Source organism: Syzygium oleosum, unplaced genomic scaffold (genome assembly GCF_021117445.2).
Source record: "Syzygium oleosum isolate NSW1041296 unplaced genomic scaffold, Sole_v2.1 Sole_v2.02, whole genome shotgun sequence".
NCBI lineage: Eukaryota > Viridiplantae > Streptophyta > Magnoliopsida > Myrtales > Myrtaceae > Syzygium > Syzygium oleosum.
This window is the reverse complement of record NW_026607486.1, coordinates 19,496,972-19,519,464: the sequence shown is the minus strand read 5'-3', so window position 1 is coordinate 19,519,464 and position 22,493 is coordinate 19,496,972. Positions and strand designations below refer to the sequence as shown.

General features: G+C 37.6%; 1 protein-coding gene across 1 annotated transcript; it reads left to right on the top strand.

The window, feature by feature from the left end:
- The first annotated feature begins 7,519 nt into the window (after positions 1-7,519).
- LOC130136799 (phenylalanine ammonia-lyase) lies at positions 7,520-11,710 on the top strand. The gene is made up of 2 exons (XM_056307145.1): positions 7,520-7,939; positions 9,728-11,710. Exons 1-2 carry the CDS (start codon positions 7,554-7,556, stop codon positions 11,475-11,477), a joined length of 2,136 nt encoding a protein of 711 aa, XP_056163120.1. The 5' UTR covers positions 7,520-7,553; the 3' UTR covers positions 11,478-11,710.
- The last annotated feature ends 10,783 nt before the right edge of the window (positions 11,711-22,493 follow it).

Genomic DNA, 22,493 nt, shown 5'->3' with positions numbered 1-22,493 from the left:
CCGAACTGGCATAGAACAGAAATTTATGACATCAAAAAGACCACGGAACTCTGCTTTTATTGACTAATCCCATCACTTGTCGATAATAGCCAAAATTGGTCATTTTTGGGTGTAAATGGTGCTCTAACTTTTTTGGGGTCATACGTGATTGGAATTACTCTGTTTTTTTTTTGGATGTAAAAGGCGTGACTAAAGCTTGGAAAGGAAAAGAAATATACGCACGCATGAGAAATGCCTCTTCTATCTTTATGCAAGATTTGAATAATTTTGTGTCAAAATTCGGGCCAAGCTCATATAGTGTTGACCCAAGCCACGACCTTTAGGTGTGCACACCCAATAACACTTTGGGCCTTTGTATGTAAGTAGCCCATATAGTCCAATGACAATTTTATACTCTCTCGTTCATGAAAGATGCATGGTTATTTACACCAAAAAAAAAAAAGAAAAAAAAGATGCATGGTTATATTTTCTTTTACGACATTTTTTAATATTAAAAATTGGATATTTTTTCTATCCTGCAACAAAAAAACCTTCTTAAAGAGATTTCAAATCCCAAAATAATCTTCTCTTTTCGCAAGTACGTTTTATTTGTATTGTGTATTTTCCAATCGATACTTTTTGTCCATTAATTAACGATTTGAATATTTTACAATGAAGTTAATCTCACGATCGTTGATTTCATGCACCTACGCAATGCATGCGCCCCATTTGCCGGTGTGAACTATCTTGCATAGCCGATGCCGGAATCTAACCGCGTGCTTTGAAAACCTAAGCTTGCGAGAAGAAAGGTTTTCTACTAATCGTGGACACGGTATCGAGTCATGTTCGATCACGCTCGTTGATTGGTGTAGCTAGGTATACTGGGATGGTCCGGGATGAATAGATTTTATCGAGAGTTAAATTTCGGGTTAATTAACGACAAGAATTTGATCTTAATAAAGAATTAGTTTTGCTAATTTGAAGTGGACTTAAGGGCATTGCATCTTTTGCTCCGCATGGCGGATGCAAAAACCATTCCGATTGCCTTCAGAATTAGGTGTGCTCATCAATAATTGGTCAAATCGAGTTGTTGAATCCCACGCCATCTCCTGGTCTGTGCACAAATCATTTAACAAAACAAAATTAAAAAAAAAATCGTCGAAAATTAATAAAAAAAAATATCTCTTTGACTGCATCTAAAGTGGAAATTTCTTCCTCACTACTGTCATTGACAACGAAAAAACACAAGATATTAGTTAATTCAACCAATTTTTGTTTTAAAAAAAAGATGCTATTTCCACCTTATTGTATGAATTTAATACCTCTTTTTTCTTGCAAGTTACTTCTCCATCATGGGCTTCTAGACGAAGGAGGGTTTGACATGCATATAGACTAACTTGATCCGGATTTTCTTGATATATTAAGTATAAATCTACAAGTAAGTACCTAAAATATATATAATAAATACATAAGTTCCCATTTTCTTCTGGACTTATCAAGAAATCGGATGGATGGAGACACCCTTTGGATTCTTCCAACGTTGCAACTTGTCGAGGGAATAATTAAATTCACAATTAAATTCCCAACATTAGGAACTCAATGATAATAATTGCATGTACACATGCATATTATTCAAAAGTATAGATACAATTCCCTTGCTTTAGCTCAAGGATAAAAGTCCATCTAAATAAACATAGGTTCAAGAAATTCGACAATCAATTTAATTTTGAAAAAAGGAAAACCAAAATCTCATATTTTTACGATTGAAAATTCTAATATGACATCAAAGCTAGAGTATCAAAAGTACATCTCACATAACTTATTTACCGGAATTATAATGAAGTTATATACATCATGATCGTGTATACATTTTGATCATTCGGTTAATAGTTGAAGATGAAACTTCTAGGAACCTATAGATCTACTGTGTTCAATCCTACAGAATTTTTCTGTCGTGCTAACAAATTTAAAGAGTGTCGTTAAGTGTAAGAAACCTGCTGGTAAAAATAATGATCATTGATTTTCTTTTCCAAGTAACGTGTTTATGAATAATTTTTATGAAATTACCAATTTATTTGGAGTTTGCAAATTCCCAAATTTCGTACAAACTTATCTACTTTTATTTACATATCTTACTAATGCTTTGAATTTACTAACTCTTTTACGAAATTAATAAGACAAATTATAGTGATTTACTAACTTTTGTCAAATTAGATTACTTAGTTTTGGGTTACCGACTCTCTTTGAGTTATTTACCAACATTTAATTTGCTTTAATCTACCAACTTTCCGGTTAAAGTTACCAAGTTTTATTTGTCTTGGAGCTATTCCCTAAATTTAATAACTCTTTTAAAAATTACCAATCAAAATGAGCTTGATTCGCCAACTCTTCTCGTATATTTACCACATAGTATTGGTTGCCAAGCCTATTTTGAATTACTTACCGACCTTTAATTATTTTTCATTTTGAATTTGCTTAATTTTTCTTATCGTTTCTAAACTTTTATTTGCTTTTCCTAGCAACTCTTGCGATTTGCCAACTCTTTTTAGAGATTATCACTAACCTAAGTAAAGCGACATAACAACTTTTCTTCAATTAAATTATCCACTAGTCTTGAGCTACCAATACTCACTCGAGTTACTTAACAAATTTATTTTTCTTTTATTGGCCAAATTTTATTATCTTCTACTACCTTTTATCTTTCCCAACTCCTCCCATTTATGTTTTCTCCACAACATGCGACAAATACGTGATCATACGCAATCACATCTTTTTCCGTCGATCTATTTCATCTAAAATATGCAGAATTTCTCGACCTTTCAATCAATCTCCATCGAAAGAGCTAGTCATCCCGATTCAAATAGCACCCGGTTGACAGGACATATAGCTTTATACTCCCGACAATCATCTCGAGCGAATAAGCTAACCTAACCCAATTGCCAAATATACGGATTAGGCATCAGTTTGGCCACGGTTTGATTAAGTCAGGTAATTGGGTGACTTCGAGTTCGAGACTCCAAACTACCAAATCAAGACGCGAAAAAACACAAGAGCTTAGTTAATTTGATCATTTTTTTTAAAAGATGCTATTTCCACTTTATTTTATGTTTTTAATACCTCTTTTTTACTTGCAAGGAACTTCTCCAATATGGGCTTCTAGACGAAGAAGGGTTTGACATGCATATAGTCTGACTTGATCAATATTTTCTTGATATATTAAGTATAAATCCACAAGTAAGTACCTAAAATACATATATAATTAGTACATAAACTCCCATTTTCTTCTGGACTTATCAAGAAATCGGATGGATGGAGACACCCTTTGGATTCTTCCAAGGTTGCAACTTGTTGAGGGAACACATCAGTAACTCAATGATAATAGGCTTAATATCACGAAAAATCTCGAACTGGTGCACCTGTGATAAATTTACCCCAAACTAATATTTTGACCACTAAAAACCCCAAACCAGTACATTTGTGGCAAATTTACCCTCCGTTAGTTTCCATTAAATTGAATTAATATCACAAAAAAATCACAAACCGGTACACCTATGATAAATGGAGGGTAAAACATAAAATTGGTACATCAGTTAACTATCGCGTGTCATTTAACAAAGCAATTTGATAGTAAAATTTAACAGAAACAAACTGAGGGTAAATTTGTTACAAGTGTATTAGTTTGGAGTTTTTGGTTGTAAAAAAATTAGTTTATGGTAAAATTGTCATAGGTGTACCAGTTTGGGGTTTTTCGTGGTATTAACCTAGGATAATACTTTCATGTACACCTGCTTATTTTTCAAAAGTCTAGAGAATAATTCCTCATTTATACGTTAGCTCATGGAGAAAAGTCCATTTAAATAAACCTAGGTTAAAGAAATTCAATAATCGATTTAACTTTGAAAAAAAAAACCCAAAATCTCATAAAAATATATATAATTTCGAGGATCTTGTTCTAACTGGTTGATGTAGTTTGTGTGCGTTCGCAAACCATACAGACCTCTCACGTAGTGACTAGCTTTTAGCCTTTCTTAGTGAAGAACATGAACCGTGGAGTGGGAGTGGGGACTTGGGATACTAGATGCCTCCTCCACCTAAGATCTTATATTTGCAGGTTGAAAATTCTAATATGACATCAAAGCTAGGGTAATAAAAGTACATCTCACGTTGCTTATTTACCAGATTTATAACGAAGTTACATCCATCATGATTTTAGCATACATTTTGATAATTCGGTTAATAGTTTAAGATGAAACTTCAAGGAACGCGTAAATTTATCGTTCCGTGTTCAATCCTACAGAATTTTTCTGTAGTGATGGCAAATTTAAAAAGTGTTGGTAAGTGTAAGAATCTTGTTGGTAAAAACAATGATCATTGATCTTTTTGTAAGTAAAGTGTTTGCGAACAGTTTTATGAAATTACCAACTTACTTGGAGTTTGCAAATTTCCAAATTTTATACAAACTTAAATACTTTTATTTACATATCTTACTAACGCTTTGAATTAACTAACTCTTTTTTACGAAATTAATATCATAAATTAGCATGATTTACTAAATTTTGTCAAATTAGATTACTTAGTTTTGGGTTACCGACTCTCTTTGAGTTATTTAGCAACATTTAATTTTTTTCAATCCACCAACTTTCCTGTTAAAGTTACCACGCTTTATCTGTCTTGGAGCTATTCCTTAAATTTAAAACTCTTTTAAAAATTACCAATCAAATAGCTTAATTCACCAGCTCTTCTCCCTTTAAATTACCACATAGAATTGGTCGACAACCCTCATTTGAATCACTACCTAACCTTTAGGTGTTTTTTATTTTAAAATTGACTACTTCTCTTGTCATTTCTAAATTTTTATTTGCATTTAATTTCCTATCAACTCTCGTGATCTACCAACTCTTTTGGAGATTATAACTAACCTAATTAAAGTGACACAACAACTTTCCTTCAATTAAATTATCGACTAGTCTTGGGTTATTAACTCTCACTCGAGTTACTTGCCAAATTTATTTTTCTTTCAATTACCAACTTTTACTATATTGTACCACCTCTTATCTTTCCTAACTCCTCCCATATATGTTTTTTGCGCAACATGCGGGAAAGACGTGATCATACACAATCGCATCTTTTTGTGTCGATCTTTTTCATACGGAATGTGCAGGACTTCTCGAGCTCTCGATTAATCTTTGTTATATGAGCTGGTCATCCCGACTCAAATAGCGCCCGGTCGACAGTACGTTGTAGGTTTATACTCCCGACGCCCGTCTCGAGAGAATAAGCTAACCCTAACACAATTGCTAAATCCACGAATTTAGGTATCGGTTTGGCCATGGTTTGATTAAGTCAGGTAAATTAGCTACACGCCGGGTGACTCCCGAGTCCGAGACTCCAACTACCAAATCAAACTTTAATTTAAAAAAAAAAGTTAGAAAACATTCGGGTCCAATTGCTGCTACGTTCATCTGACCCAATTGAATATTTGTGTCGCGCCATTTGTCTTCCAGCATGTAGATTTATGTCGGATGTGAATTTCATAGTGGCTTCACCAACTCAGAGGGCCTGCGAATCGGTATTTGGTGGCGAGTCTTTTTCTCTCTTTTCTTCTTCTTCTTCGTTCTTTCTTTTCTTCGTGGTTGGTGGTGGTAATTGACAGGTGCGACTTTTAACAAATTGTACATAACTACTACCTAATGTAACTCAAGCAATCTTGGGCTTACATGTGCATTTAAAAGGTGGTCTGACCGCATCTGAATTGAGAAGCTAGCTACCGTCTCTCTAAGACGAAAGACATCGGGGATTTGGTCAAAGTGGTGGAAGGATAATCATATTCGGTCGTTGGATTAGGTGGATGGATTTATAATCGGGCAAAAAATCACAAAAAATTCAAATTATGTCAACCGTGACATATTTATCATGAATTTTTTTTTACTTCAAAAAACCCTAAATTATGTCTATTATGACACATTTACTATAAACTTTTTCTCATGATATGAAAAAACCTCAAACTTGTATATATGCGATATATTTACCCTTTGTTAAGGTTCCATCGAATGATTTTTCAGTCAAAATAACATCGTTTTTATTTTACTTAAGTCACGTGGGTGCTATGTCAATACAATTTGCTTTTTGGCGTTTATGTAAGCAGATTTTTAATGGTTCTCATTTGCGAAACTTTGAAAGATAATAAATATGTCACACAAATATAAGTTTGTGATTTTTTGTGTCACAGAAAAAAAAGTTTAGGGTAAATATGTCACAGCGAGCATAATTTATGATTTTTTGTGTGGTTTTTTTCCTTTATAATCCTCAATTAATCTCGACTAATTAATTAATTTAAAACTTTGCTTTTCAAAATTTGAGTCCGAGTTCCCTGAATATTTCCCTTGTGTGCAGAGATCCGGCTCGTGCATGATTTGCATGCAAATAGAAAAAACAACGTTGGAACTCATGCTTTCATAACTTAATCGAATATTAAAAAAATGCACATGAATATCACGACGAGTCTGGAAAATCAATTTCGGTTCGGGAAAATTACACTAATGCTCCTTAAACTTTGGTCCTATATAAATTGTCATCGTTAAACTTTTAATCCATTCAACGTGATCCTTGAACTATTCCTAAACGTTCGATGTAGTCCCTCAACTTTCGATTTACTCAATTTAGTCCCTCAACTTTTTAACAAAGTCAAAATTAATCATTCAATACTATTTACATTTTTTGATAGTTACACTATAACCCAGATTTCAGAATACATTTTCGTTTTCGATAAACAACAAATAAGGACATAACGTGAGATTTATTCTTTTTGTGTCAACAACTTAACATGAGATTTTGAGAGCAGAACTTTTCAATTCAATACAGTCAACAAATTCAAAATGTAAAGCAAAGATGTAATTGCTTGATACATTAGAAGTGAAAGATGTAATTGCTTGGATACATTAGAACAACATCGCTTCTGTCATCATTCCACAGTGTGGTCCTTCCTAAATTCATTTGCTAATCTATTCGGCATGTTTAATCTTTATATAGCTTCGTGGCCTACCTGCCACATGATGGACAATTCAACAAAACAAGTTAGGTTTGTGTTTACCAGCAACTCATCGAAATCACGATTCGATAATGGAGTTTTTTCATTAGGAATCGAATTTTCATTTGACCTTTTTTATTTTGTACGTCCTATATTGCTAACAATAACATATCACATGGTCAAGGACGCCTAAATAGAAAGACACACCATCATTAAAATGCACACATGTCCTCCACGTGTCGCGATCCCGCCGGTCCGTGCGGGCCCGGGGGATGAGATCCGACGGCCACGGGAGGATTTCAACGAACCCATCGGCCTAAACTACCCAACGCTTCAATGACCGGGAGGGGGAGGAGGAAGCCTCCATATCTCTCTATTTAAACGTCGAGTCCGCAGGTGAGCAAGACTCAGGAAATTCACTCGCTTTGAATTTCCATTGAACAGACATAAACGCAAACACCTGTCGTCCTCCTCCTTCGATTTCGATCCCTCTGTTGCTCGCCTCTCTCGGCTGCTCAAGCATTCGCATTTCACGGCGACGATTGACATGGAGATATCCCGGGACGTGGCGCGCAACGGCGGCAAGCTCGGGCTGTGCGCGGCCGACCCGCTCAACTGGGGCGCGGCCGCCGAGTCCCTCAAGGGGAGCCACCTCGACGAGGTGAAGCGCATGGTGGAGGAGTCCCGGAGGCCCGTGGTGTCGCTCGGCGGGCGGACGCTGACCATCGCGCAGGTCGCAGCGATCGCGGGGCGGGATGCGGGGGCGGCGGTCGAGCTGTCCGAGGCGGCCCGGCCGGGGGTCAAGGCCAGCAGCGACTGGGTCGTGGAGAGCATGAGCAATGGGACGGACAGCTACGGTATCACCACCGGCTTCGGCGCCACCTCGCACAGGAGGACCAAGCAAGGTGGTGCTCTGCAGACGGAGCTCATAAGGTAAAAAAAATAAAAATAAAATGTGTGCCACCTTAATATTATTTCTTCAAGTAATCTCCAGATATTCGTAAAAAATTTCGAAAACACTTGCTAAGTAATCAAATAACGAGATAATTACCAATTTATTTATCCATTTAATTTTTATGGTGATGTGAAATATATGTACGTGGAGATAAATTAGCTGTACGTTTGTATATGGGATGGGGGTAGGTAGAATTCTCGTAATGAGCTCATAATTAATGTTTAATGCTGTCGTGTTACGTGGAAATTTTTTGTCTTAGATTCTGTAATTTATTTCGTGCCTCCCACTTTTAATTAGCAAGTATCCACCTACCGAAATGAAATTCCCGTAAAAAAAAAAATCCTACCAAAATGGAAGAAGCATGCAAAAGGTAAATTCGTGTTAATTCATGTTTTTTCGGCTAATTTTAAAATGGGAAATGAATGATATCTAGCAACAAAACAATTTTGAATTATCCTATGTTTAATTTGTTAGCATAAATAACCCAGGAGAAGAAAATACTAATGTTTGGGGACTTTATCGAGTTTCTCATATCTTTTTATCAAATTATTTTCCACGAATAATTTAAAAGACACCAAAAATTAGCAAAATATATAAAACCTAACCCGCCAGTTGCGAGAGATTAGTCTACTCATTTCCTCGAGTTTTTTATTTTATTTTTTAACATGTGAAGACATTGTTATTCACAAGCTCACATGAGGCCGGAGACAAAAGTACCAATTAGCATATTAATTCTTTTTAATTAAACACACAAGCAACAGATTGTTTATAAAAAATAAATAAATGGGATTTTTCATTATTGTTTGCTCTGTTCATACACCTTGATAACGATCCACCAGCAAACAATAGAATAAAACAACCAGTTAGTCCGTCCCCATCACCCCCATCTTCCCATCCAATTTTTACAAGAATATTTTTAAAAAAATAATCAAGTAATCTCCTTATTTTAATTTAAAATCAATATTTGTCGTCTTTGGTATAAATTGTCCCCTCGTGGAGGATTGCCAAGTGCCGGCTCAAGCTTTTCCAAAATATATATATATATATATATTGGAAAAGCTTGAGCTATATATAGCAGCAGACCTAGACGTGCAAGAATCAACCCAAGGGCCACCAAAAATTAATTTCTAAAATTTTTGAAATATTAGATAATCCAAAAATTAAATGGAGATAACACGTAATAATCAATTTCGAAGACAACGAGCACAAAGACCTTACTTCTCGTCTTCAATTAATGGCCGCTTTGTGACGTACGCCCTCGAGCAATCTTGATGGTGGCGACTCACTTAGGTGCCCCTCCAGAAAGTTGAAGCAGTTGGTAGTCTCAATCAATCCCTTAGCGAAATTTCCTTATTCTCCAACTCATTTCCTTATTAGTGTACTTCATTCCCAAATTGTAGATTCCGTACGGAGTACTCGATCGGTCAGTTTATGGGGGGGGGGCGGACATCGGCTGCCAAAATTCCGGGCCCGAGGATAGAATTCGAATGTGGGCATCAATAGATCTAAGTTTCGACACGATGGTCTCTTGCCATGAATGTTTTCTGGCCTATTTGCACCTAACTGGGGTTTGTGTATTTGTGACCGCTCATATTGCATTGTTCGTCTTTATGTTTGATTGTGTCCGGGTAGTTTCGGCTAGCTCACGGCCCTACAGAGTGATCTATCTATGATTAATGAGTTTGGCGTTGACTGTTTAATTCGAGATTCGCGTTTCCTTGCTGTGAATGAGTTTGTGTGGTTGACGGAATTCCTGATTGGACCAGGTTCTTGAATGCCGGGGTATTCGGCAGCGGGACCGAGTCGTGCCACACGCTGCCCCACTCGGCGACCCGGGCCGCGATGCTCGTGAGGATCAACACGCTCCTCCAGGGCTACTCGGGCATCCGGTTCGAGATCCTAGAGACCATGGCCAAGTTCCTCAACCACAACATCACCCCGTGCCTGCCTCTCAGGGGCACGGTCACGGCTTCGGGCGACCTGGTCCCGCTGTCCTACGTCGCCGGGCTCTTGACCGGCAGGCCCAACTCGAAGGCAGTCGGGCCGAACGGTGAGTCCATGAAAGCCGTCGAGGCCTTCCGTCTCGCCGGGATCGAGCACGGTTTCTTTGAGCTGCAGCCCAAAGAGGGCCTCGCGATTGTGAACGGCACTGCGGTCGGGTCTGGGCTCGCTTCCATTGTCCTGTTTGAGGCGAACATTCTATCCGTCCTCTCGGAGGTTTTGTCTGCCATTTTCGCCGAGGTCATGCAAGGGAAGCCCGAGTTCACTGACCACTTGACCCACAAGCTCAAGCACCATCCTGGACAAATTGAAGCTGCAGCCATAATGGAGCACATTTTGGATGGGAGCTCCTATGTGAAGGAGGCTCAGAAGCTCCATGAGATTGACCCTCTCCAGAAGCCGAAGAAGGACCGATACGCGCTCCGCACGTCCCCGCAGTGGCTTGGACCCCAGATCGAAGTGATCAGGGCCGCCACCAAAATGATCGAGAGGGAGATCAACTCAGTCAACGATAACCCGCTGATCGATGTCTCGAGGAACAAGGCTCTCCATGGAGGGAACTTCCAGGGGACACCGATTGGTGTTTCCATGGACAACACCCGTCTTGCCATTGCCTCCATCGGCAAGCTCATGTTTGCGCAGTTCTCCGAGCTCGTCAACGACTTCTACAACAATGGGCTGCCGTCTAACCTGTCCGGGGGACGGAACCCGAGCCTGGATTATGGCTTCAAAGGAGCTGAGATTGCCATGGCTTCGTACTGCTCAGAGCTGCAGTTCCTTGCCAACCCTGTGACCAACCATGTCGAGAGTGCGGAGCAGCACAACCAGGACGTGAACTCCTTGGGCTTGATCTCCTCCAGGAAGACTGCCGAGGCCGTGGACGTGTTGAAGCTCATGTCCTCCACTTTCCTGGTCGCCCTGTGCCAGGCCATCGACCTGAGGCACCTGGAAGAGATCCTCAAGAGTGTCGTCAAGAACACAGTGAGCCAAGTGGCCAAGAAAGTCCTCTACGTCGGGTCCAACGGTGAGCTCCACCCTTCAGGGTTCAGCGAGAAGGACCTGATCAAGGTCGTCGACCGGGAATACGTATTCGCCTACATCGACGACCCCTGTAGCGCCACATACCCCCTGATGCAGAAGCTGAGGCAAGTCCTTGTGGACCACGCACTGGACGACGTCGACCGAGAGAAGAATCCCAGCACCTCCATCTTCCCAAAGATCGGGGCTTTCGAGGAAGAGCTCAAGACCCTTTTACCGAAAGAGGTCGAGAACGCGAGGGCTCAGTTCGAGAGCGGGAACTCGGCGATCGCCAACAAGATCAGAGGATGCAGGTCCTACCCCTTGTACAAATTCGTGAGGGAAGAGCTCGGGACTGGTTTGCTCACGGGAGAGAAGGTGGCCTCACCAGGTGAGGACTTCGATCTGGTGTTCTCTGCAATGTGCGAAGGCAAGCTGATCGATCCTTTGTTGGAGTGCTTGAAGGATTGGGATGGTGCTCCGCTTCCCATCTGTTAGGAATTTTCAATCACTGAGACTGCTTCATATTTATTTGCCCTATTCTTGGTATGTACTTAGAGAGTTTCATGGTCGAGTGTCCATGTTTCGAAAACTGGGTTAACTGTAACGTCTTATGTCTTTGTTCAGTTCTTTCTTTTTCACACCCCACAAGGTATATTTGTACTTGAACTTCAGAGTAACAACAATGTTGATATACGTGAAGGAAAGATTATACAGCATACATTTCGTTATATCCTTCGTTCTAATAAAGGATCGTGACATTTGCTCTGCATTGCCTGTCGTATGATCCTCTCCAATTGATAGGCCAAAAGGTAAAAGTTAATGGTGAGCTAATTGTTACCGAGTGTATCTTTCTATATCTTCCAACTTGACACTGCCAAATGTAAAAAATGAAATTGACATTTCATTTCATGAATGGAGTTGCTCTCAATAAGTATTGCCCGGGCGTGTCCTACTCGATCGAATGAACTACAAATTAGTGCTCTCGTTTTTTTTTCTTTTGGTGGGTTACTTTTTCAAGTGTATTGGTTAACTGTCCTGAAGACAGTTGTTTGTTTATGTACATGCCCAATCACCTTTCAATTTCATCAATTGAGTTCTAAATCTTTTCAGGTTTTGTCAATTAAATCAATCTAACCAATTTTCACCGAAAATCGCTGATGTAAATACCAGCTGTTCTATGTGGCGCGATCAACTGGACGATCAGCACTGACATGGAATTTTTTTTCTTTTCTTTTCTTTCTTTTTCTTTTCTTCCTTCTAAGCCCGGCGAGGGTCCCCGGCCAATGCTCGCTAGTCGCGGGTGAGGCCTTCACAGCCCTTGCCGGACTTGGTAAAAAAATAAAAAGAAAAGAAAGAAAGAAAAAAAATAAAAAATCGGCCAACCTACATTGCACTACCGGCGTCCATGTAAGCAATTTTTTATTAAAATTGACCAGATAGACTCAATTGACAAAATGTGAAAAGATTGAGGACTCAATTGATTCAATTAAAAGGTTTAGGACTGAATTGGCGAATAGATTTATGACTTTTTGGACAATTCTCCCCTAATTCTTCGTCACGATATTTTACTGTGGCTAACAATGAGAAGATTATCAATAAATCCTAACTTCATAAAAAACTTAATCATATAAACTATTAGTGCCGAGTGTTGAGTAGGAAAGAAAGTTATCGCGTTTCGTACGAATGATATGAAAGACTTCGCAGTGGCTTTTATTATAATAAAAGTTATACCATATGATTCTTCGAGTGCATAAACCATAGAAGGACTATGCAAAATTTGAAAACAGGCTTCTATAATTTCGAGAGACCCAACTTCGCTTGAGAAAAAGAAAGTTTGTCCATCAACTTCACGCGCGATAAATTGACTCGGCACTCTTTCGTTATATACAATATTTGTGCTTGTTTCACCGAAATTGCTCCCGCAACGAAATATAATTCAACGAATGTCGTTCTTCAGCTTTTAATGAGAGGAGATCGGATTATGTGGCGACTCCGAATAGGAAATATCTAGGTAGACAAGAAATAACTTCGAACTTTTACTTCGAACTTCGAACTGGACTGTACGTACAAGCCGTGTCGGAATTTAATCGATGACAAAGCTTGAAAATACAGCCACACACGTACACAAAGATGTGGCACCGGAATTTAATCGATGATGCAACACCCGGGATAGAGATATACGCCGGAATTTAATTGACGACGCAAGTTGGAAGGAAAGCTACTGCTAAGGAAAGATAAAGTGCAGTGCATGAAAGTAAAGATAATTGAAAATTAACATGTTATTTGATTTATCGGGGGGCTCTCCAGTAAATAGCCGGTGATATTTATAATGGTTGTTTGATAACTGCTCCTTAGCGGTTTTTAACAGTTGTGCCCATGTTCTTCCATTCTGAAAATCTTGTCTTCATGTTCATGTAATGCTTCATACTTTCAAGATAACTGTCTCACGATCTTGTCTACAAGTGATAACTATCTCATGATCATACTTCCAAGTACTGTTCTCTCAAAATATACATGCGTGCTCCTTAGCAGTTCCCCAACGGTTGTGTTGAGTCCAATACATTGACGGTTTATTCGACTCTACTACGTTGGCGGTTGCTTCGACTCCACTACATTGACGGTTACTTCTTCGACAATTGTATCTAAGATTGTTGACTCCACTTTTAGTCGATTCCTTCAAGTTGGCTATTCTTGACTGAATTCCCTATCCTATTTCCGCATTCTGATCAGTCACGACCATCCACTTCCTTCCAAAATAGAATACTCTACGGTACTTTTTTGAGAAAACTCAAAACATAAAAATTGTAGATCCATGAGTCTTGGTTCGTTTGGCTTTGGAATCAGGTCAATCCGATAAGTATCAATAAAGCTATGACCATTTTCCTGAACTAGCATAAAACTGAAATTTCCGCATTCTGACTAATCACGACCGTTCACTTCCTTCCAAAGTAGACGAATCTACAGTACTTTTCTGAGAAAAATCAAATATAAAAGTTGTAAATCCACGAGTCTTCGTTCTTTTGGCATTGAATCAGGTCAATTCGATATGTATCGATAAAGCTATGACCATTTTCCCGAACTAGCACAAAACTGAAATTTTCGCATTCTAACTAATCACGACCGTTCACTTCCCTTAAAAAATAGACGACTCTGCAGTAATTTTATGAGAAAACTCAAAACATAAACGTTGTAGAAGATCCATGAGTCTTCGTTCTTTTGACTTTGGAATCAGGTCAATTCGGTCTGTATCGACAAAGTTATGACCATTTTCCCGAACTGGCATAGAACAGAAATTTATGACATCAAAAAGACCATGGAACTCTGCTTTTATTGACTAATCCCATCACTTGTCGATAATAGCCAAAATTGGTCATTTTTGGGTGTAAATGGTGCTCTAACTTTTTTGGGGTCATACGTGATTGGAATTACTCTGTTTTTTTTTGGATGTAAAAGGCGTGACTAAAGCTTGGAAAGGAAAAGAAATATACGCACGCATGAGAAATGCCTCTTCTATCTTTATGCAAGATTTGAATAATTTTGTGTCAAAATTCGGGCCAAGCTCATATAGTGTTGACCCAAGCCACGACCTTTAGGTGTGCACACCCAATAACACTTTGGGCCTTTGTATGTAAGTAGCCCATATAGTCCAATGACAATTTTATACTCTCTCGTTCATGAAAGATGCATGGTTATTTACACCAAAAAAAGAAAAAGAAAAAAAAGATGCATGGTTATATTTTCTTTTACGACATTTTTTAATATTAAAAATTGGATATTTTTTCTATCCTGCAACAAAAAACCTTCTTAAAGAGATTTCAAATCTCAAAATAATCTTCTCTTTTTGCAAGTACGTTTTATTTGTATTGTGTTTCTCTTTTTGCAAGTACATTTTATTTGTATTGTGTATTTTCCAATTGATACTTTCTGTCCATTAATTAACGATTTGAATATTTTACAACGAACTTAATCTCACGATCGTTGATTTCATGCACCCATGCGATGTGCGCGCCCCATTTGCCGGTGTGAACTATCTTGCATAGCCGATGCCGGAATCTAACCTCGTGCTTTGAAAACCTAAGCTTGCAAGAAGAAAGGTTTTCTACTAACCGTGAACACGGTACCGAGTCATGTTCGATCACACTTGTTGATTGGTGTAGCTAGGTATACTTGGATGGTCCGGGATGAATAGATTTTATCGAGAGTTAAATTTTGGATTAATTAACCACAAGAATTTGGTCTTAATAAAGAATTAGTTTTGCTAATTTGAAGTGGACTTAAGGGCATTGCATCTTTTGCTCCACATGGCGGATGCAAAAACCATTCCGATTGCCTTCAGAGTTAGGTGTGCTCATCAATAATTGGTCAAATCGAGTTGTTGAATCCCACGCCATCTCCTGGTCTGTGCACAAATCATTTAACAAAACAAAATTAAAAAAAAAATCGTAGAAAATTAATAAAAGAAGTATCTCTTTGACTGCATCTAAAGTGGAAATTTCTTCCTCACTACTGTCGTTGACAACGAAAAAACACAAGATATTGGTTAATTTAACCAATTTTTTTTAAAAAAAAGATGCTATTTCCACCTTATTTTATGAATTTAATACCTCTTTTTTTTGCAAGTTACTTCGCCAACATGGGCTTCTAGACGAAGGAGGGTTTGACATGCATATAGTCTAACTTGATCCGGATTTTCTTGATATATTAAGTATAAATCTACAAGTAAGTACCTAAAATATATATAAAAAGTACATAAGTTCCCATTTTCTTCTGGACTTATTAAGAAATCGGATGGATGGAGACACCCCTTGGATTCTTCCAAGGTTGCAACTTGTCGAGGGATCAAATAAATTCACAATTAAATTCCCAACACCAGGAACTCAATGATAATACTTGCATGTGCACATAAATATTATTCAAAAGTATAGATAAAACTCTCTTGCTCATACGTTTGCTCAACGAGAAAAGTTCATCTAAATAAACCTAGGTTCAAGAAATTCGACAATCGATTTAATTTCGAAAAGAAAAACAAAAATCTCATATATTTACGGGTTAAAAATTCTAATATGACATCAAAGCAGGAGCATCAAAAGTACATCTCACATAACTCATTTACTGGATTTATAACGAAGCTATATACATCATGATCTTGTATACATTTTGATCATTGGTTAATAGTTTAAGATGAAACTTTTAGGAACCCCTAAATCTACCGTGTTCAATTCTCCACAATTTTTCTATCATGCTAACAAATTTAAAGAGTGTTGTTAAGTGTAAGAAACCTGCTAGTAAAAATAATGATCACTTTTTTTTTTTTCCAAGTAACGTGTTTACGAACAATTTTATGAAATTACCAACTTATTTAGAGTTTGCAAATTCCCAAATTTTGTACAAATTTATCTACTTTTATTTACATATCTTACTAATACTTTGAATTTACTAACTCTTTTACGAAATTAATAATATAAATTAGCGTGATTTACTAACTTTTGTCAAATTAGATTACTTAGTTTTGGGTTACTGACTCTCTTTGAGTTGTTTACCAACATTTAATTTGTTTAATCTACCAACTTTCCGGTTAAAGTTACCTAGTTTTATTTGTCTTGGAGCTATTCCCAAAATTTAAAACTCTTTTAAAAAATTACCAATCAAAATGAGCTCGATTCGCCAACTCTTCTCCCATATTTACCACATAGTATTGATTGCGAAGCCTATTTTGAATTACTTACCGACCTTTAATTATTTTTTATTTTGAACTTGCCTACTTTTTCTTATCGTTTCTAAATTTTTATTTGCTTTTCCTAGCAACTCTTGCGATTTACCAACTCATTTTAGAGATTATGACTAACCCAAGTAAAGCGACATAACAACTTTTCTTTGATTAAATTATCCACTTGTCTTGAGTTACCAACACTCACTCGAATTACTTAACGAATTTATTTTTCTTTTATTGATCAACTTTTATTATCTTCTACTACCTTTTATCTTTCCCAACTCCTCCCATATAAGTTTTCTCCACAACATGCGACAAAGACTCTGATCATACGCAATTACATCTTTTTTCGTCGATCTTTTTCATACAAAATATGCAAAACTTCTTGAGCTCTCGATCAATCTCCATTAAATGAGCTAGTGATCCCGATTGAAATAGCGCCCGGTTGACGGGACATATAGCTTTATACTCGCGACGATCATCTCAAGAGAATAAGCTAACCCTAACCCAATTGCCAAATATACGGATCGGGTATCAGTCTGGCCACCGTTTGATTAAGTCCGGTAATTAGCTGCACTTTGGGTGACTCCGAGTCCGAGACTTCAACCATCAAAGCAAGAAGCCAAAAAACACAAGAGATTAGTTAATTTACCCATTTTTTTTTATAAGAAACAAAAGATACTATTTCCCCTTTATTTTATGATTTTAATACCTCGTTTTTTTCTCGCAAGTTACTTCTCCAACATGGGCTTCTAGACGAAGAAGGGTTTGACATGCATGTAGTCTAACTTGATCTGGGTTTTCTTGATATATTAAGTATAAATCCACAAGTAAGCACCTAAAATACATACATAATAAGTACATAAACTCCCATTTTCTTCTGGACTTATCAAGAAATCGGATGGATGGAGACACCCTTTGGATTGTTCCAAGGTTGCAACTTATTGAGGGAACACATCAGTAACTCAATGATAATACTTTCATGTACACATGCTTATTTTTCAAAAGTCTAGAAAATAATTCCTCATTTATACATTAGCTCAAGGTGAAAAGTCCATCTCAATAGACCTAGGTTAAAGAAATTCAATAATCGATTTAATTTTGAAAAAAAAAACCCAAAATCTCATAAAAATATAACGCGCACGCGCATACACATATATATTTTTAATTTCAAGGATCTTGTTCTAGCTGGTTGATGAAGTTCGTGTGCGTTCTCCCATACACACCTCTCAGGTAGTGACTAGCTTTTAGCCTTTCTTAGTGAAGAACATGAACTGTGGAGAGGGAGTTGGGACTTGGGATAATAGATGCCTCCTCCACCTAAGATCTTATATTTGCAGGTTGAAAATTCTTATATGACATCAAAGCTAGAGTAATAAAAGTACATCTCACATAACTTATTTACCAGCAATTGATGCAGTGGTTCCCACAAGCTTAGCTTGGCTGCTTGAGCTTTTCCAATTCACTTTCTCCATCCTAGTTTTTAATTCGATCAACAAATTCAAGAATAAAATAAGTTTATCTGGTTTCATTGGATGACATATCATGCAGTGCTATCTTTTGTGTTTCGTATGAACGTGCAGCCTCCATTTGCTATAGTTCTGGGCTTTCTTGATTCTGTCCCATTTCAGGGATTTAATCATTTGCAGGAGCGATCCGGCATCATCACAAGTACTGGTTATAGAACTATTCTAATCTCTGAGATTAAGAGGACAGACACACAGTAGATGATTATGAATTACGTGGTAGCAAAGTGAATCTCTCTGGGCCTGGTTGAAACAGGAACTCTGAATTTTGCGTTGGTCAGACTTTGATTAAATGCACTCGCAACTGTAAGTTGAATCAAACCCCCATCATCCAGTTAACAAACCATCATCTGCTTCTGTCATTTCTACAGATAAAGTATGTTTAATTGCACTGCAGTGAACGAGAAAGAAGAGACAAAGAACCTTAAAATAACGGCGACAATGAAAGTGAAAGCTGGGATGAGGTTTCATCATGGCCGTGCCCAGAACAGGGGAGCTGTAATCGATGCCGACATACTCGCTAATCTGTGTTCCGAATCTGCATCAACAAAATTATTCAAAAATCCGCTTTGTTTCTTTTATGAATTTCTCTGCAGTTGATTAAGACCTTTTGCTTCAAAAGAATTCCAAGAAAAGCAAATCCCAGGTCTGCAAATTCATGCGATATGAAGAAACTTCACTCGCTCACCCAACCAGAGCGAGCAAGAAGATCTTGCGAAGCACGGAGAAAGTGAGGGGAGGACACGACCCTGACCTGCCGAACAGAGCAAACAAGCAAGTCAAGGACTTACAACCTTTTCTTCTTTTCCCCTTAAACCAGACAACAACGGAGTTAGTGAGCGATATAGACAGAGCACAAACCTGCGAGATATGATTGAATTAACCAGATAAACTTATTTTATTCTTGCATTTGTTGATTGAATTAAAACCTAGGATGGAGAAAGTGAATTGGAAACGCTCAAGCAGCCAAGCTAAGCTTGTGGGAACCATTGCATCAATTGCTGGTGCATCAGTAGTCACTCTTTACAACGGTCCATATAAGATCAACATTAGTCACATAACTCCTCCCATATATGTTTACTGCGCAACATTCGGCAAAGACGTGATCATACACAATCACATCTTTTTCCATCGATCTTTTTCATACGGAATATGCAAGACTTCTCAAGTTCTCGATTAATCTTCGTTAAATGAGCTAGTCATCCTGACTCAAATAGCGTCCGATCGACGGTTCATATTGGGTTTATACTCCCCACACCCGTCTCAAGAGAATAAGCTAACCCTAACACAATTGCTAAATCCACGAATTTAGGTATCGGTTTGGCCATGGTTTGATTAAGTCAGGTAAATTAGCTGCACGCTGGGTGACTCCCGAGTCCGAGACTCCAACTACCAAATCAAGCTTTAATTAAAAAAAAAAAGTTAGAAAACATTCGTGTCCAATTACTGCTACGTTCATCTGACCCAATTGAATATTTGTGTCGCCCCATTTGTCTTGCAGCTTGTAGATTTATGTCGGATGTGAATTTCTTGCTGGCTTCACCAACTCAGAGGGACTGCGAATCGGTGGTTGGTGGCGACTCTTTCTCTCTTTTCTTCTTCTTCTTCTTCGTTCGTTCTTTTCTTCGTGGTTGGTGGTGGTAATTGGTAGGCACGACTTTAACAAATTGTACATAACTACCACCTAATGTAACTCGAGCAATCTTGGGCTTACATCTGCATTTAAAATGGGGTCTGACCGCATCTGAATTGAGAAGCTAGCTGCCGTCTCTCTAAGACGAAAGACACTGGGGATTTGGTCAAAGTGGCGGAAGGATAATGATATTCGGTCGTTGGATCAGGTGGATGGATTTATAATCGGGTAAAAAATCACAAAAAACTTCGAATTATGTTTACTGTGACATATTTATTATGAATTTTTTTTGTGACTTCAAAAAATCCAAAACTATATCTATTGTGACACATTTACCCTAAACTTTTTCTCATGACACGAAAAAACCCCAAACTTGTAAGTATGGGACATATTTACCCTATGTCAAGGTTCCGTTGGATGATTTTTCAATCAAAATAACGTCGTTTTTATTTCACTTAAGCCACGTGGGTGCTATGTCAACACCGTGGCAAATTTTTAACGATTCTCGTTTACATAACACTGAAGGATTATGAATGTGTCACACAAGTATAAGTTTGTGCTTTTTTGTGTCACGGGAAAAAAGTTTAGGGTAAATGTGTCACGATATGCATAGTTTTAGGGTTTTTTGTATGGCTTTTGCCCTTTATAATCCCCGGCTAATCTCGACTAATTAATTTAAAACTTTGGTTCTCGAAATTTGAGTTCGAGTTCCCTGAATGTTTCCCTTGTGTGCAGAGACCTAGCTCGCTCATGATTTGCATGCAAATAGAAAAAACGACGTCGGAGTGTGCAAGAATATCACGACGAGTCTAGAAAATCAATTTCAATTCGAGGAAATTACACTAATGCTCCTTAAACTTTGGCCCTATATAAAATGTCATCGTTAGACTTTTAATCCATTCGACCTGATCCTTGAACTATTCCTAAACGTTCGATGTAGTCTCTAAACTTTCGATTTGTTCAATTTAGTCTCTCGACTTTTTAACAAAGTCAAATTAATTATTCAATACTATTTACATTTTTTTATAGTTACACTATAACCCAGATTTCAGAATACATTTTCGTTTTCGATAAATAACAAAGAAGGACATAACGTGAGATTTATTCTTTTTGGGTCAACAACTTAACATGAGATTTTGAGAGCAGAACTTTTCAATTCAATACAGTCAACAAATTCAAAATGTAAAGCAAAGATGTAATTGCTTTGATACATTAGAAGTGAAAGATGTAATTGCTTGGATACATTAGAACAACATCGCTTCTATCATCATTCCACAATGTGGTCTTCCCTTTCGACCAAAGAAAAAAAAATGTGGTCCTTCCTAAATTCATTTGCTATTCAATTTGGCATACTTAATCTTTATATAGCTTCATGGCCTACCTGCCACACGATGGACGATTCAACAAAACAAGTTAGGTTTGTGTTTACCAGCAACTCATCGAATCCACGATTCGATAATGGAGTTTATTATTAGGAATCGAATTTTCATTTGACCTTTTTTATTTTGTACGTCCTATATTGCTAACAATAACATACCACATGGCCATGGAATAATAGAGCAATTTTGATCTGAATGCAATTTATTTTGCTTGGGAAAAAGTCAATATAGAAAAGGAATCCATGGTTAATCAATACATATGAAGACAAAAAGGTTCCCTATGCACTCTTCCAATTTGAGTTAAAATTTGTCACGCACATCGCGACATCGAGATGTCGATATTGCACTGAATTTTGCGATCGGATTGGATTTTGCTTTTTATTCAATAAAAGTTTTACGACATGAGACTTTTACAGTATATAAATATCAACACGTGGATTAATATATCGCTTTTCATGAGTTTTTGGAATGTAAGTATTTCAAATTACGGTGGAAAAACAAAAGAATAGATTTGTCTTTTAATTAATTGCCAACAAACAAGCTCGTCTTATTAATTCTCTTAGATTATAAATTTGTCGGTGTACTTGTCTCTTGCTATCAAAGTGTTTAGTGTCATACAAAAAATGTGCAATTAATCAATTAGTAAGGGCTCCGAAGGGTCAAGACATCCGAGGTTATCAAGATATTAAAAGTATAGTCAATCGTGATTAAGCGGCAAATGCCTTCACGCACATGTTTTTTTCCCTTTTGGAAGAATGAATCATCTGAAAAATGAGGAGAATGATGCAACTTTAGTGTCTTCTTAACAAGCACTCGGAAGCACTTGCGAAGTGACCAAATTTTTTTTATATAGTTTTTAATGTACTGATTATCCTCGTATTATGCACATTGAGGATCTTGAAAATTAAACTATTCAAAATAAGGTTCGGGACCCTCGTTAACAAATAACAACACCCTTAAAAAATAAATGAGCGGACATAAATTAGTAGAATATGGCTAATTGAAACCGGCCTTTCTGTTATGGATTTTGTTAAATGGTGCCTTATGGGCACTTGAAAGTAACAAATTGAAGAAATTCTACGGTTCCAATGTTATTATCGTCTTCATGTTCCGCACAATCTTAGCCTCGAAATTCAATTACCCGAATAAAATATACCTAACGAATGTCCACGGAGCGCTCTTCGACTTTGGTTATAAGTCTTGTTAACGAGTATCCCCATGCACATATTAAGCATATTTAATAAGAAAAATATTAAAAAATTT